Consider the following 16,148-nt stretch of genomic DNA (forward strand, 5'->3'; position numbering starts at 1 on the left):
AAATTCCGTCTATGTTACCTTTCATGAAAAGTAGACATTTTGAAATTCCCTCTGTGTTAAATTCCCTCTGTGTTAAATTCCCTCTATGTTACCTTTCATGCTTGAATGCTCTGAAGTGTTCCTATCCTTCTGTTTTATACTGTGCTATATGCTGATCCAGGTACAGTTGAAGGTGACCCTGACTATGTATCTCTGTGTTGCTCTTCCTCTAGGTGCTGAACCTGGTCCAGTCCTACGTGACTCTGCGCGTGCCTCTCTATGTGTCCTACGTCTTCCACTCCCCCGTGGCCGTGGGAGGATGGCAGCACTTTGACCTGCAGTCAGAGCTCAAGCTCACCTTTGTGTACGACACCGCCATCTTGTGGCAGGATGGAATCGGCAGCCCGCCGGAGGCTGAACTACAAGGTACAGCCAATTCGACCCACTGTTGGCTATTTTAAGTGCTACAGTGAGGTGGATGAATTGCAGTATTACTCAGTTAATACCTGTATAATTAATAGTCTGCCGGCACATTTGATTAGAATCTCCGAGCTGACGAGGTGAAAATCTGTCGATGTGCAGTTGAGCAAGGCTCTTACCCCTAATTGCTCCTGTAAGTCACTCTGGATAAGAGTGTCTGCTAAATTACTAAAATGTAAATAATGTCTCATGCATTATTTCACCAGTGAATGATAGAGGTGGACAATAACCCTGGTTTGATGTAACTGTGTCCCTATAGGATCCATGTACCCCACCAGCATGAGGATCAACGAGGAGGGACGTCTGGTGGTCAACTTCAAGACTGAGGCCCGCTTCAGGGGACAGTTTGTCATGTCACACCCAGGTATTACGCACGCACACACACACACATCCGATAGGGTGATTGTATAGCTTTCTCTCCTATTGGGTTGCACTGTGACCCAGATCCGGTACCGCTATTAGAATGGAACCGTCTACGGGGTTGTTCTGCCAAATGTCAACATGACATTACCCTTTTCAGTAAGAATACTACCATCAACAACGTAAAATGTGTATACCTTACAACAAGGTGCGTTAATTTTTAACGTAGACATACAGTCTACAGTACAACACCGGTCTTAAGATGTTGTGTTCATGTATGCCCTTGTCAGACACATAAAGCAAAGAAACGCTCAACAGAAGTGTATGTGTGAGACTAAAGAGAGGTTTGACTGTGTGTTTCCAGGAACCACTCTGTCGTCCATGGTAATGTGTGCTGACCTCTCTGGCCTGACCTTCACCCTCGCCCTTGTCAGGACTGAGCCCACCTACAACCAGCCCATGCAGCAGTGGAGCTTCGTCTCTGACTTCGCTGTGAGCTGCCATCTTGGTCATTGTATGTCTTAAAGGTAGACTCAGCGATATGACGTGGCCACGAGCAGCACCGTAGATATTGCGATGAGCGAGATGCAAGACTTCACTGTCACACACAGTATCTGCGTATGTGCACGGGTTGGCTTCACGCTGTTAGAGCGTGGCAGGTGCAGGACCAAAACAGCTGAGCGCTCTTAGTTGTTGAGGAAATGGACCCACTATGCTGTTTACTTTGTGTACCTACGTCATATCGCTGAGTCTACCTTTAACTTTGTATTCTTAGTGTTTGTGCTGAAGCCAACTGGTAGATGGTAATGACAGAAGACTAGCGTTAGCTTTAGCAGCACATACAGTATGGATACCAGACCAGCAGTAACTACCATAAATGGTTGGTGTGTTTTAAAGTTGTTTTAATGATGTTGTAATGTTGTTGTCTGTAGGTGCGGGACTACTCTGGCACGTACACAGTGAAGATGATCCCCTGCAGTGCCTCTCCCAATGGGGAGTTCAGCATTCCCCCTGTGTGTCACCCACGAGAACCCCTCACCTTCCACATGGACATCCGCTTCCAGCAGGTCAGCACCACCACCACCACTGCATACCCACAGTCTCTGGCAGACTAGCATACCCAAGACGCTAGAATCAAGAGGAAACTTTGTCATTCACCAATGCTGATTTGTCTTGGTGTTGTATGAGGCTAAAAACAATAGTAGCAGATACTTGCTGATTAAATGCATTGGACCAAACTTTTAAATCTTATCAACTCTCTTGGTGCCTGTGTTTGACCTTTGCTCTCTGACCACCCCAGGTGAGTGACCCGGTGGCGGCTGAGTTCAGTCTGAACACACAGATGTTCCTGCTGTCCAAGAGGGAGCTGTGGCTGTCGGACGGATCCATGGGCTTCGGGGAGAGCACCGACACAGCCTTCTCAGAGGGTACTGGACAACTACTGACCCCTAGTGGACACTCTAGGAACCACTAGTCAACATATAGATAGATACACCACTAGTCAACATATAGATACACCACTAGTCAACATATAGATAGATACACCACTAGTCAACATATAGATAGATACACCACTAGTCAACATATAGATATATACATCACTAGTCAACATATAGATAGATACACCAATAGTCAACATATAGATAGATACACCACTAGTCAACATATAGATAGATACACCACTAGTCAACATATAGATAGATACAACACTAGTCAACATATAGATAGATACAACACTAGTCAACATATAGATATATACATCACTAGTCAACATATAGATAGATACAACACTAGTCAACATATAGATATATACATCACTAGTCAACATATAGATAGATACACCACTAGTCAACATATAGATAGATACAACCCTAGTCAACATATAGATAGATACAACACTAGTCAACATATAGATAGATACACCACTAGTCAACATATAGATAGATACACCACTAGTCAACATATAGATAGATACACCACTAGTCAACATACATGCTCTTTCCATGACATAGACTGCACAGGTGAATCCAGGTGAAAGCTATGATCCCTTATTGATGTCACTTGTTAAATCCACTTCAATCAGTGTAGATGAAGAAGAGGAGACAGGTTTAAGAAGGATTGTTAAGCATTGAGATAATTGAGACATGGATTGTGTATGTGTGCCATTCAGAGGGTGAATGGGCAAGGCAAAATATTGAAGTACCTTTGAACGGGGTATGGCAGTAGGTGCCAGGCGCACCAGTTTGAGTGTCAACAACTGCAACACTGCTGGGATTTTTCACACTCAATAGTTTGTGTATCAAGAATGGTCCACCACCAAAAGGACATCCAGCCAACTTGACACAGCTGTGGGAAGCACTGGAGTCAACATGGGCCAGCATCCCTGTGGAACGCTTTGGACACCTTGTAGAGTCCATGCCCTGATGAATTGAGGCTGGTCTGAGGGCAAAAGTGGGTGCAACTCAATATTAGAAAGGTGTTCCTAAAGTTTTGTCCACTCAGTGTATATTAGCTGTTTTATCTTATAGAGCTCACACAGCTTTTTATCTAACTGCTTTCTGAGTTTGAATGTAAAGATCATATTTAACAGTCTAATAACCATTTAATGAAGCTTTCAGTGCTTGTTGAACTGTCACAGAGCAATGGACACCACCCTCCTCCAATCTCTCCCTCCATCCCCCTCTCCAGGCTCCTCTATCTACGGCCGTGTGATGGTGGACCCAGTCCAGAACCTGGGTGACTCCTTCTCCTGCAGTATAGAGAAGGTGTTCCTGTGTACAGGAGCTGACGGTTACGTCCCCAAGTACAACCCCACCAACAAGGAGTATGGCTGCCTGGCCGACGCACCTTCACTGCTCTACAGATTCAAGATCCTGGTGCGTACGGCAATCCCTTAACACATGATGCCTCCACTCAGGGGGAGATTCCTCTGGAGTTTTGTTATGGTCACTTTGAATGCAGTTTGGTCAGTTTTGCTATATTTATTAATTAAGTAATTGCTTCAACCATCTACAACCATTTGTGTTCTTGATATCTCAGTACATGTGAGCCATGCTGCTGTTAGACTGTTGAAATACATTTTACGTTTTAGTCATTTAGCAGACGATCTTATCCAGAGCGACTTACAGGAGCTATTATGGTTAAGTGCCTTGCTCAAGGGCACGTCGACAGATTTTTCACCTAGTCGGCCACGGTATTCGAACCAGTTACCTTTTGATTACTGGCCCAATGCTCTTAACCGCTAAGCTACCTACCTCTAATCCATAGACATCCTATACAAAATTTCTAAGTTAGGTTCTATCTCTAATTATTTCAGTGGTCTAACCTGTGTGTGTGTTTTGCTCCTCAGGACAAGGCTCAGCCAGAGACCCAGGCCACAGCGTTTGGAGATGTGCTGTTTGATGCCACTCTGGCCCTGGACACTCCTGGAGGCCTGCCTCTGGTCAGACAGCCTGGTTCAGATGGATTCGCCCTGTCCTCCTCGCCACTCTTCCAGGTCAGCTGACACGCGCACGCATGCACTCTTTGACTCTAATCGTACATAATATGGTCTGTAAACTGGATACTAATGGGAAAATAGTCTCTGTATTGTACAAAAAAACACAAGAATTTTGTTTGAAATCACACACTGAAAGGTATAGGCCAAAGTCTTCATCACTAACCTCAAGCTCCACTGTGTCTGGATGTTCCAGGTGGCTGCAGGTCGGGAGTGGTTCATCCACACCATCTACACCGTCCGCTCCCGAGACAACGCCAACCGTGGCATCGGCAAGCGCAGCCTGGAGTACCACCACAGCATGTCCTCCGTGGCCGACCCTCAGCCCGACCTCCACACCTCCTCCCTGGGTCGCTACCGCCGTGCCGCCCCCGCTCCGGACCTGGCCCAGGACATCGGCACCGACAACAACCGGGGAACCAACATCCAGCACATCGCTCTGGACCGCACGGACCGCCTGGTGGTGAGCCAGCGCCAGCCATGGGGGGGACGTGACCGGGCTGGGTCGGACCGCGACTCACCCTTCCTGGAGCGCCCCCTCCTGGAGAGCTCCGGCAGGGAGCCTGTGGACACCTCCACCCTGCCCACGCTGGTAGGCCTGGCGGGGTTGATCCTTCTCACCTGCCTGGTTGCCATGGTGGTTATTCTGCTGGTGCGGCGCAAGAGGAAGAACCAGAAGAAGAGCCAGTTCCCTCCCTACTCCACCTCGTCGTGCTCGGCCTACAGCGGAGGGAGTGGCAACAGCAGAAAGGGCATGATGGGTACTGGACGCAGCAGCTTGGACAGCTCTGAGGTCTAGGTTTAAGACTAGAGACAGCCCTCCTACCAACACCATCCCGTCACCGTGGCCTTCTGATAAGACATTGACAGTTGTCAACAGTTCCACCCTCTACCACTGCGCTGCCGTCTAATGGCTCTATCCAGTCCTTACCGCTGAAGCGTGATAGAAATGTAAAGGTCATTTCCGATTGAGCCGACATATGCAGCGTGAATACAGTCTCCGCTAACTCGGGAACACTGGTTTTAAATTTCAATCACGCTGTAACACTTGATCTTCAGCAATACGGATTGAATAGAGCCCTAAGACAGGGCCAACCCTGCCTTCGGCTAGCACTGAAGACAGCACAGCCAATTCTTGGGACAGTTGATGTCAGTTGATGTGTGTTGTTGGGCCTATAACCAGAGTATGAATGAATGCATGGCTGGCCAAGCCTGGAGAGAAAGTCATGTGAGGATCCACGAACCCTCAATGAAGTGTTTTCACCCCTTTTCCTGTGGTATAACATGGGTTTTAGTCCCCCTCAGAACTCCATTCAGGTGTGCTTTAGTTCATGTGTCAAATATTAAGAGTCCCCAAGGGCTGATGTTGTGGAGAATACCCCTTCCAACTATGCTAACTGCCATAGCTGAACATCCCAATTAAATCTTAAAACAGTAATGGCATCTCCAGAAGGTAATGTCCCCCTTGATAGTGCAAAGCAGCTTTGAGGAGACTATTCTGTCCTGTTTTTAAGAGAACTAGCCTATCGTGGTATTTTTGTTGTCGGTCGTTCAATCCGTGTCATCTAATATTTGTTTTTTGAGTGCGAGATAGAGCCAAGTGGATGGAATGCTGGGTTGTGTCGGTCCGGTCGTATCAAATGTGGTAAATGTGTGTATTTTCTAATATTGATTGATGCACTGCTATGCTTTACAAAGCCCTCAGTAGTCAGCAGGTGTGCCCATAGACATGGTGCTATTCAATGGGATTGTGATGTTGCCCATTTTAGTCATTCAAGTGCGTAAACTATTCATTCAGAATGTTTTTATATATTTTTGTTTCAGGTGCGGTTTAAAAAAAAATCACGTGTATGTGCATATTATTAACTCTCATAAGTCTGTACATACCTGCATGTATAGGATGTTCAAAGTCAACACAGGACAATGCAAACAAAAAAAGGTATTCATTACTAAACCCTGGTGCAACTTGAAAAATATGTAAACCCCACATTTGATGCTGTTTATCAACTGAAGAATGTGACCATCTTGATCTTATGCAAGTGACAGTATAAGTTAATAGGTGCCAATTAGTTAAGGTACAGAAATTTGTCTCCGACCAATTTAGATCAAATTGGTGACTTATCAATTTTGTGATAATTTCAATCAATTGTTTGATGTACTCCAACTTTAACTGCCAAATACAAATGTACTTTTCCGAATGATTTTGGTCCTAGTCTTCACTCAGACTGCTTGTGAACGTCCACGGCTCTTTGTGTGAAAAGCTTTGCACAAATATTCAACATAAGTATATTTTCTTTGCATAAGAATAGACTTATTTTTAAAAAAAGGGGTAATTTATTAGTGACACGTTCCAAAAATACATTTTCTACAATGTAGGTCGGTAACATAACAGAGTGGGAGGGGGGATACATACAGGTGTCGTAACAATTAATGGAATGTGATAACATAACCAAACAGGCATAAATACATTTCTCGTCACCTCAAGTACTAGTAAAAAAGGGTAGAAAACTAAAACAAAAAGAAAATTCAACTAAATCAGCTGCAGTATGCCAGTTAGTCCCTACTAGCAGGCCTGTGAATAGAAGGAACACAATAGGGAAAGAGGGACACCTAGTCAGTTGTATAACTGAAATGTGTCTTCCGCATTTAACCCAACCCCTCTGAATCGGAGAGGTGCGGGGGGCTGCCTTAAATCGACACTAAGAACCTAGGTTCCCTCCTGGCATCTTCTAGATAGAACGACACGCTATAGCGAAGAAAAGCTCAGTCCTCTTGGGTTTTATACAGTAAATCATCATCATCATCATGTATCACCACGGTAACCCGTACAAAACAAACAGACGCTACGACTACTATACTGCTGCCTGCCGCTGCCCTCATTCTGACCATCACCACCTCACAGCTTTAGCTTTTTCCTGCGGCCTCCTCGCGGGTCTGGGGTCCCTTCTCCCTTACGCTTCTGAGCCTGAGGAAGTGTGGGATGAAGAGGAAGACAGAAAAGGAATGTCAGCTCAAATAATCATTAAAATCGTCACTTCATACAATAACGTCTGCTTACAATGGTATATTGGTTTAGACAAGACTATATAGTGGAAAAGAACATTGTGTGATATTGTTAGTGTGGTGTGTGTTTTCCCGCACAATGCACGGAGATAGAGGACTGCATGAGCAGAGAATTCAGTGATGGGCAGGAAGTGTGGTCTTACAGAAGACTGACTCCGTGGTCCTTTCTTCTTCTTCTCTGCCTTCTCTCTCTCCTCCAGCTCCATGTTCTCTCGTTCAATCAGGGTGATCAGGGTGTTGCATCGCCTCTGGAGCTCCTACACACACACACAACCACAACTCTTGAAATGTATCATGTTTTGAATGAAAGGTTATCATGTTACTGAAGAAGTAAAGACACATTTCCATCTACAGGTTTTACTCTATTGATTCTACAACAAAGTTGTACTTAATTCCACTGTCGGCCCGGGGCCACTCCACTCACCATGGCGGTCCTGGACTTGAGGAACCAGTCGAAGCGGAACTGGGGCGAGTTGCGGATGCACTGGCGCAGCTCGTCGTAGACCGACTCCTTTTCGAAGCCCAGCTTGTGCAGCATGCAAATGAGGAAGCGGTCCTCCTCCTCCGTGTAGTTCTTCCCCTTGTTGGTGCCGTACGAGATCCTCAACTGGTGGAACGGCGCCTTGTAGCGACCAATCTACAACGAGGGAGAGAAAAGATGTCCTTCAGGGTGTATGGTAAGCCTCCGGTAGACATGATCAGACACCAGCTCCAGACACATTCCTTCATAAGGGTTGGGAGGGCCCAGACACATACCTTCATAAGGGTTGGGAGGGCACAGAGGTTTTCACAACTGTATCGATCATCTGATGAAAATAAAAGGTCTTGGCTCCCCAATGTTGTTCTTGTTAATGATGACCTCGCTGAAATGGCTTACCTTTGTGTCCAGTGCTTTCTTGATGCTGATCCTCCTCTGGATGCGGGCCTCTCCTCTCTCGATCTGAGCCATGATCTTCTCAATGTCCTGCAGCTCGTTGCAGCGCTCCCAGAACACAGCTGTGTGTACACACACACACACGTTTAGATCATAATACTCTAGATCTCTGTCATACACTTGGGAGTCATGTCCACTAGCTATATAAGAAGTAGATTCAGATACATTTCTGCGAGAAAAAAAAAACAATTCTTCTTACCGGAATATTCCATGACTTCCTCTGGGGTTTTGCCCTCCACCTCTCTGGCGATGTTCTCGATGTCGTCTCTCCCCCATTTCTCATTGGCTTTGATGAACTGGTTAAAGTCACGCTTGTTCCAGATGGTGAAGCCCTGTGGAGAGATCGATGACAGTTTGTAACGACACACGCCACAAATGCTAACATTTGTCTCTTCTTTGTAGTTGAAGCCATTAAAAAGAGTATCTCAACTGAACTATACGTAGTTCTATAAATATGACATGGAGTAGGGCACTATGATGAATGTCTAGAGTGTTTAAGTTGGAGGTCTTGTTTCAGCCAATACCTGCGAGAGGAGGTTCTCCTTCTCCTCCAGCTCCTCCTCTGATAGGCCCTCGGCCTCGTCAATCTTGGCCTGCTCCTCCTTCTGGTGCTGGGCCGAGTTGGGCAGTTCTGGGTTACGAGGAACCTGGAGAGAAAATGTATATCACATATACACTTAAACACTCAACAGATACATCCCATTCTAAACCGACTGTGTTGGTTTGAAAATGCAGAGGAGATCCAAAATGGCCGCCGTCTGATGGAACATCATCACACTGACGGCGTCATAACTGACCACAGAGGAGGCTGGTGAGGGGAGGACGGCGCAAACACATATATACTATTCCAGCCATTACTATGAGCCCGCCCTTCGATTTTAAGTGGCAGCTGCCATCACTGATGTACCAACAGTTACACCAGTAACAGTACATGTTGTATACCTTGTAGCCGATAGTCTTCCTGTAGAATAGGATCTCTTTCTCCAGCAGTTCAAACAGCCTTGGGGGGAAGAACTGGAAGTCCTGCACATTGGGCTGCTTAGGTGGACGAGGAGCCTGGAAGAGGAGAACAGCAGTTTTAGTCAGGGAGAAAGATAGTCTGGAAGAGGACAGGAGTTTTAGTCATGGAGAAAGATGGCCTGATTCATTCCACACAGCTATCCCAGTGGCGTGCGTATACATAGCCAGAGGCCGGCGGTAGTGAGGCTTACCTTGGGTGCTTTAGGCTCGCTGACACGCAGGGCCTCTCTAAAGTAGGCATCGACGGCGTAGTTGGCCTTCCTCTCTCTCTTGGGTGGCTCGATCCAGTTGGTGACCACCTTCTTCTTCTCCCTGTAGTCCTCTCCTTCGAAGGTGTACACACTGTTGTCGGACTCCATGGTGAAGTTCCTCAGGGAGCTCTCGCCCATGGTGTTCATCTTCTCCTTCAACTCCATGGTCTGTCAGATACAAACACACAGCAAAGCGTTAGCATCTAGCTACACATTGCTAATGTGTTTGGCCTCTAGATACTGCCATATCAACCCACATATAGCAATGCTATCACATATTATATAAATGATCTGAGTGCAGATAAATGTTAATGCTAGGCCCAATGCTAGCGCTAGGCCCTTGTCCGCCTGTGTTCTGACCTTCTTCTCGCCTCGCTCCAGGATCTCGTCGATGTCATCGTCGGTGATGTCACTCTCCTTGGAGGCGAAGACGTGCGTGGCGCCGTGCCGGATGATAGACAGCATCTCGTCCTTCCCCAGCTTGTTGGCGTTGGGATCCACTAGCCTTCCTGCAGAACAGACATAGTAGACACAGACAAGTCAGCCAGTTGCATTACCAAGGCATTGACTTCAATAGTGTAGGTTTGAAACTGGGAAGAGGAGATCCAAAATGGCCACCGGTGCAGTACCTTGCTGGATGACGATGGACTCCAGTTGGAGCTTCATCTCGGCCCGCTCCACGATCCTCTCCTCTACTGTGTTTTCCGTGATGAAACGGAACACGCGCACCTGCTTCTTTTGACCAATCCTGTGAGCTCGGTCCTGAGAAGAAAAGTTAAATGAACCAAACAGGTAAGTGTCTAACAGTTACCAGGTAGAAGCATCTTGATAAATTAAGTTACCGGTGAGAGATTCTATTGAATGCAAGCTCACTTGTTGTGATATGATTCAAACTAGGGGGAATTGAACATGTTAAATCCATAGGGCAAATTCTAATTACAGTAATAGTAAAATGTCATATAAAAGACTGATTAAATAGTCCACTAACGTGGGTCAATGAGAGGTACTGACCATGGCCTGTAGGTCGACCTGAGGGTTCCAGTCTGAGTCATAGAGAATGACCACGTCAGCTGTGGCCAGGTTAATACCCAGCCCTCCGGCCCTGGTGCTCAACATGAAGAGAAACTTAGGGCTGTTCTCCTCATTGTACGTGTTGATGGAGATCTAGAGGAACATGGGACATGTAGTGTTAAATGAAGTGTGTTCAAACTGCAACGAGTTAAATTGTATTTACAAGCCATTTATTAGCCTGGTCCCAGATCAGCGTGGGCTGCCCTGCCAACTCCTATGGTCAATGTCACAAGAAGGCAGCACAAACAGATCTGGGACCAGGGTAATAAGCCACTGCCGTTAATGAGATCCAGGAGTGGGAGTCATAGTCGTACCTGTCTCTCCTCGTGGGGCGTCTGTCCGTCCAGGCGACAGTAGCCGAAGTTGCGCCACATGCAGTAGTCCTCCAAGATGTCCAGCATCCTGGTCATCTGGCTGAAGATCAGCACACGGGAGCCTGGGAGAGGAGTTCAAAATGGCCGCCAATCAATCATCCACCATGCCTACATTGCTGCAACTTTAGCATAGTAGTTTGAATCACAAAAAGTCTGAAATAGCCTTTACACAACACTGTCTCCATATCAACTTTAAAGTTGAAAGGGCCACAGAGCCATCAAACAGGCCATAAAAACACCAAGTTTGTAACTCGTCTTAGAGGGGAGCCTTTAGTCCACCCACCCTGAGCCTTCATCTTGGGCAGCAGCTTGTCAAGGACGGCCATCTTGCCGCTGTTGACGGCCAGGTGCAGGTCGGTGGTGTAGGGCGGGCCGGGCTCGGCCCCGTCAAACAGGTACGGGTGGTTGCAGCACTTCCTCAGCTGCATCAAGACATTGAGCAGACGCATCTTGTCCATCTTCCCTGCAGAGTTCAGGATGTCTATGTCCTTCATCAGGATCTTGGTGTACCTGAGGAGAGACGGGACAGTGTTTTCAATACACATTATAGTGTATAGGGCTGAAGAATTTGTTTGGCGGGGAAAGGGCATACGTTGACTGTGTGTGGGCTACTCACCATTCTCTCTGCATCTTACTCAGCCCCACGTACATCTTGATCTCTTTCTTAGGCAGCAGAGACTTCTCCACCTCATTTTTGATACGACGCAGCAGGAAAGGACGCAGTACCTACACACACACACACACACACACACACACACACACACACACACACACACACACACACACACACACACACACACACACACACACACACACACACACACAGAGAGAACAACCAATGAAAGGTAAGGCCCCATAACACTATTTGATAAAAAACTTACATGGATACATGTTTAGTTCATTAGGATCCCCATTAACTGTGGAACATGCAGCAGCTACTCTTCCTGGGTCCACAAAAAACAGTTATAGACAAGAACAACATAAGATGTTATTACATTAAAATTGAAGGTAATACATTGTCAAAGCACCAAGAGACAAAAATACTATTTACTCACTATTCATATATACACAGTACAGATTCCCGTACAGAGTACAGTTAAATGTAAGGAAGTGTTTCAGATACTTACAGTGTGAAGACGTTCCACCAACTTCTGATCCCCCAGGCAGTTGTTGGTGTCAAACCACGAGTCAAAGTCCTTCGAGAGAAAAATAAAAAGTTAAATCAATCCATATTTTCAGGGCCCTTTAAATAAGTGAAAAATAGAGAATATTGTTATTTTCACTAAGTGTTACTAAGCGTTATTCATAAACTGTAGTATTAATGGAGGGTAATTGTCTGTGTGTTCAACAATTTGTTCCCCTCAGGTACATTAAAGTTCATCCTATTTTATCTGCCTCTTACCTCTGAGGAGTTGAAGACGTCTGGCAGCAGGAAGTTAAGCAGGGCCCAGAGCTCGTGGAGGTTGTTCTGCAGCGGGGTGCCGGTTAGCAGCAGACGGTTGGTGGTCTTGAATTCACGCACTATCTCAGACAGCTACAGCACAAACATACACAAGTAAAAAACAAACATTGAAGAGTCTTTTGTGAGTTGAGCCCATTGACGTTTTGTTAGTGTATATACACATTTTAAATCACATATTTACATTTAATCAAATATGTATACAGTGTGTGTGTGTGTCAACTTAAGAAGCTCCCTAACCTTTGACTTCTCGTTCTTGATCCTGTGGGCCTCGTCGATGACCAGGTACCTCCAGTTAAACTTCTTGAACACGGCCTTCTCTATGATGAGCATCTCGTAAGAGGTGACACACACATCCCACTCCCCTGGCAGCAGCACATCTCTGATCAGGGCATTCTGGGGGGAAAAAGAGGGTGAAGATACAGGGTTATCGGTGGGGCACAAGACCAAAGCCCCAGCAACATCACCAGTCTAACGCGCTGCAACTGCTGTAGTACAAGTTATTGAAAAATGACTGACTTGCATTGGCTTGCATTATGCAGAATATAAATTAGTAGTCTTATGTTGCAGGAAATCTACGTGTTACGTTTTCAGTTGCAGACGGAGATAGAGATGAACTATTTCCATGACAACATTTCTTCCCATATGGAACATTGGAAAACACATAAGCCTCAACACTGTCCCACAGTCACCACCCAATGCCTTCCAGTTGATCTACAGCAATCAACATGCCCTGTTCATTTTACATCAGAGAATTCATGTGGTCTGCTGCTGCTCATAGCTCACCCTCTGCTCTCGGTCTCCGATGAGGCAGACTGCTTTGAGGGAGGGGACCCAACGTTTGAACTCGTTCATCCAGTTGTACAGGGTGGACTTGGGCACCAGCACCATGTGGGGCCCGGGGATGCTCCTGTAGTGCTTCATGTACCCCAGCAGAGATATGGTCTGCAGGGTCTTACCCAAACCCTGAAGGACAACAAGCAAGGTGTGAGTATATATATATTTTTAAAAGCACAATAATTTGAATACCGATTTTAGCATGAATGGGTCTTTGGATGCTGTTACTGCTGTAGTCCAGGAGGATTTCTTCATGAGTATCTCACACACACACACAAACAGCTAGTGATCAAGAGATATGCATGTAGAACTACCGGAATACCAAAAAGGTAATATTTTTCACTTTAGTTTGAAACAAGAACCTACCATTTCATCAGCAAGAATCCCGTTGATTCCGTTCTCGTACAGAGAGATGAGCCAGTTCAGACCACGGACCTGGTAGTCTCTCATTGTACCCCCTTTTACAACTGTTGGGAGATAGATACAGCACAACATACTCAGTATTGCACAAGTTTGACATACTTACCATTCAAATATGGACTATAGTAGTCCTGGTCAGGACTTTGCTACATTAAAGATGCACTATGCAGAAGCCATTTCCTGGTTGCTAAAATTCTAATAGTTCACCCAATTTCAGCCTGTGACAAAACAAGCAAGTTTAGTGTAGAGAATCTTTGTAACACCTAAACCGCTGGGAAATGTATTTTTCATAACTAAAACATTTTGTATTTTCAGCTGTTTGAAGCAGGTGTACAAAACCGAATGTAAAAGATGCAAAACTTAACCACGGATAGCATAGAAAATGAGTACCTAGAACAGATCTACCGCATCTTAGACTTGCTTTCAATGAGATATATATAACACGCATTACTATGTGAATTTGGTCTGGTCGCCCAAGAGGTTACATATTGTAGCTTTAATAAGTAAAACCATGCGACTCCTTACAGGAGGGAGATTCGTCGAAGCGGGTGCAGACGTTGGTGGTCTTGCTGCTTTCGCTCAGCAGCTCTTCATCCTCTTCCTGCTCTGTGCGACGATGACGGTTACTGTCAAAGAGAGCAATTCATCAGAAACAGCATATCAAATGCCCAAAACGTACACCAAATGTACTCCCACGGAAGAGCGACGAATCATCAGGTCAAGTGTTCTGCGTGTTGCGTTGTATACTCACTCTCCGACCGAGAGGAGATTCTGTTTCTCATCCTTCTTGACACGAGGGCGTCCTGGCTTCATCTTGAGCGGGGAGGTGGGGGTCTTCTGGGCCGCAGGTTGGATGAAATGGGCAAACACCTCTGTCTGCTTCAGTAGGTACTCAAATCTGTTGGTCCGGTCTGATGCCTACACACAGAAAAGCAGTGAAACTTTGTGAGCAACAAATTACGTTTACAACCGGATAATTACATATTAAAACTGTAAATGAACATCTAGCAGTGTGCCATTACCACTTTCTCCTCATAGGCTGGCGCTATAGATGAAGAGGGGTCCTCATCTTGGGCATCCTGTCCGGCTTCAGAAGACTCCTCCTTGCTGGCCTCTGACACATCATCCTTTTCCTGGAAAAGAGGAATGTAACGCCACTTTCAAAACAACTGAGAATTCAGAAATCTCAAACTTCTGACCTAAGTGGCTTCAAGACAAGTTGGAACTCAAAAAAGAAGAAAAACAATCTCCAACTGGGAAAAATATTTTGAAAAGGTCATCTAACTCGGGATTCCAAATCTGGAACTTGGGCATCTTTCTAGAGCAGTGTTTCCCAACCCTTGTCCTCGAGTACCCCCAACAGTACACCTTTTTATTGTAACCCTGGACAAGCAAACCTGGTTCAACTTGTCAACAAGCCCTAAATGAGTTGGATGATGTGTGTTTGTCAAGGGGCTACAACAACGAATCTGTTGGGGGTACTCGAGGACCAGGTTCGGGAAAAACTGCTCTAGAGCTCCGACTTTCCAACCTGAAGATCACTGGGGTCACGATTTGACTGAGAGTTCCCAGTTGTCTTAATGTGAGATAAGCTGCACTAGTATAAAGAGGATCGAATGCAGCGTCAAACAGATGTAAACAACTGCTACAACTGTATAGAAACCCTTGATGCGTATTAAAATAAAGTGTACTAGCTGTAACGTTAGCTAGCATAGTTAGCTGAGTGTTTATGAAACAGGCTAGCTGCTAGCTCTACTATACAGTACTGCGAGACACACTCTCCGGGAAGATGGGTCGGAGCTGTCGATTAACGTTAGCTAACGACGCTAATGCTAGCTAGCTAAACAACTCGAGCTAGCAAAGACAAAGTTTGAGATGGCTCGATTTGGAACTCACAAAAGACATATGGTTGATTTTAGCATAATCTAAAACTTGTTGAGACATTTTTTCGAATGATGGGCTCAGTATGGGCTTTGTATTATTATTATTTTGTTCAGGCTCACCTCCACTCCTCCGGTTTCTTCAAGTTCAACTGCTTGCTCTTCCCGCAGCTCCACGCCGTTTCCAGTCTCGGACATTGTTATCGAATTTCTTCCTCGATTTAAACCGATCGTCTGTTTATTCGATTACTTCGTCCGCCTATGATTGGCAGATATGGTTTTCAAAAACTTTCTTTCAGAAAATACGCTGCTATAGTCCTACTGTTTATTATGAAAGAAACTGGCTGGCTACAAGTGATTCATTCGCTAGCTTCCTTTCCCCGCTACCCGCGTTCACAAAGGTTCCGCGTTGTCTCGCGAGACTTTGGTAGCGTGGCTGCGTGTTTTTCCCCCAAAATGCAAAAACTTAACAAATTTACTGACTTAAAACCCATCTGCTACATCAATCAGTCTAAATGCTATGC

The 16,148-nt window shown here is 45.6% G+C and overlaps 2 protein-coding genes across 2 annotated transcripts in view; one reads left to right on the forward strand and one right to left on the reverse strand.

Moving 5' to 3' along the window:
- The window catches only part of frem3 (Fras1 related extracellular matrix 3), a 50,966-nt gene extending 44,453 nt beyond the window's left edge, over positions 1–6,513 (forward strand). Inside the window, exons 17-24 of the mRNA XM_071407500.1 lie at positions 213–405; positions 719–823; positions 1,184–1,311; positions 1,752–1,886; positions 2,120–2,246; positions 3,508–3,695; positions 4,169–4,315; positions 4,512–6,513. Coding sequence (XP_071263601.1) covers positions 213–405; positions 719–823; positions 1,184–1,311; positions 1,752–1,886; positions 2,120–2,246; positions 3,508–3,695; positions 4,169–4,315; positions 4,512–5,114 — 1,626 coding nt within the window. The 3' untranslated portion in view covers positions 5,115–6,513. The remainder of the gene's footprint in view (positions 1–212; positions 406–718; positions 824–1,183; positions 1,312–1,751; positions 1,887–2,119; positions 2,247–3,507; positions 3,696–4,168; positions 4,316–4,511) is intronic.
- A 116-nt stretch (positions 6,514–6,629) lies between these two features.
- On the reverse strand, positions 6,630–16,056 carry smarca5 (SNF2 related chromatin remodeling ATPase 5). The gene is made up of 23 exons (XM_071407502.1): positions 15,748–16,056; positions 14,767–14,877; positions 14,496–14,662; positions 14,270–14,370; positions 13,691–13,791; positions 13,274–13,453; positions 12,728–12,883; positions 12,431–12,562; positions 12,156–12,224; positions 11,645–11,754; positions 11,312–11,538; positions 10,969–11,090; positions 10,595–10,747; positions 10,213–10,345; positions 9,944–10,092; positions 9,524–9,751; positions 9,255–9,368; positions 8,837–8,959; positions 8,512–8,644; positions 8,256–8,374; positions 7,803–8,015; positions 7,522–7,635; positions 6,630–7,280 (listed from the first exon to the last, which is right to left on the reverse strand). The coding sequence occupies exons 1-23, from the start codon at positions 15,820–15,822 to the stop codon at positions 7,212–7,214; spliced, it is 3,099 nt and encodes a 1,032-aa protein (XP_071263603.1). The 5' UTR covers positions 15,823–16,056; the 3' UTR covers positions 6,630–7,211.
- Between the last annotated feature and the right edge of the window lie 92 nt (positions 16,057–16,148).

This window comes from Salvelinus alpinus, chromosome 6 (genome assembly GCF_045679555.1).
Source record: "Salvelinus alpinus chromosome 6, SLU_Salpinus.1, whole genome shotgun sequence".
Taxonomy (NCBI): Eukaryota; Metazoa; Chordata; class Actinopteri; order Salmoniformes; family Salmonidae; genus Salvelinus; species Salvelinus alpinus.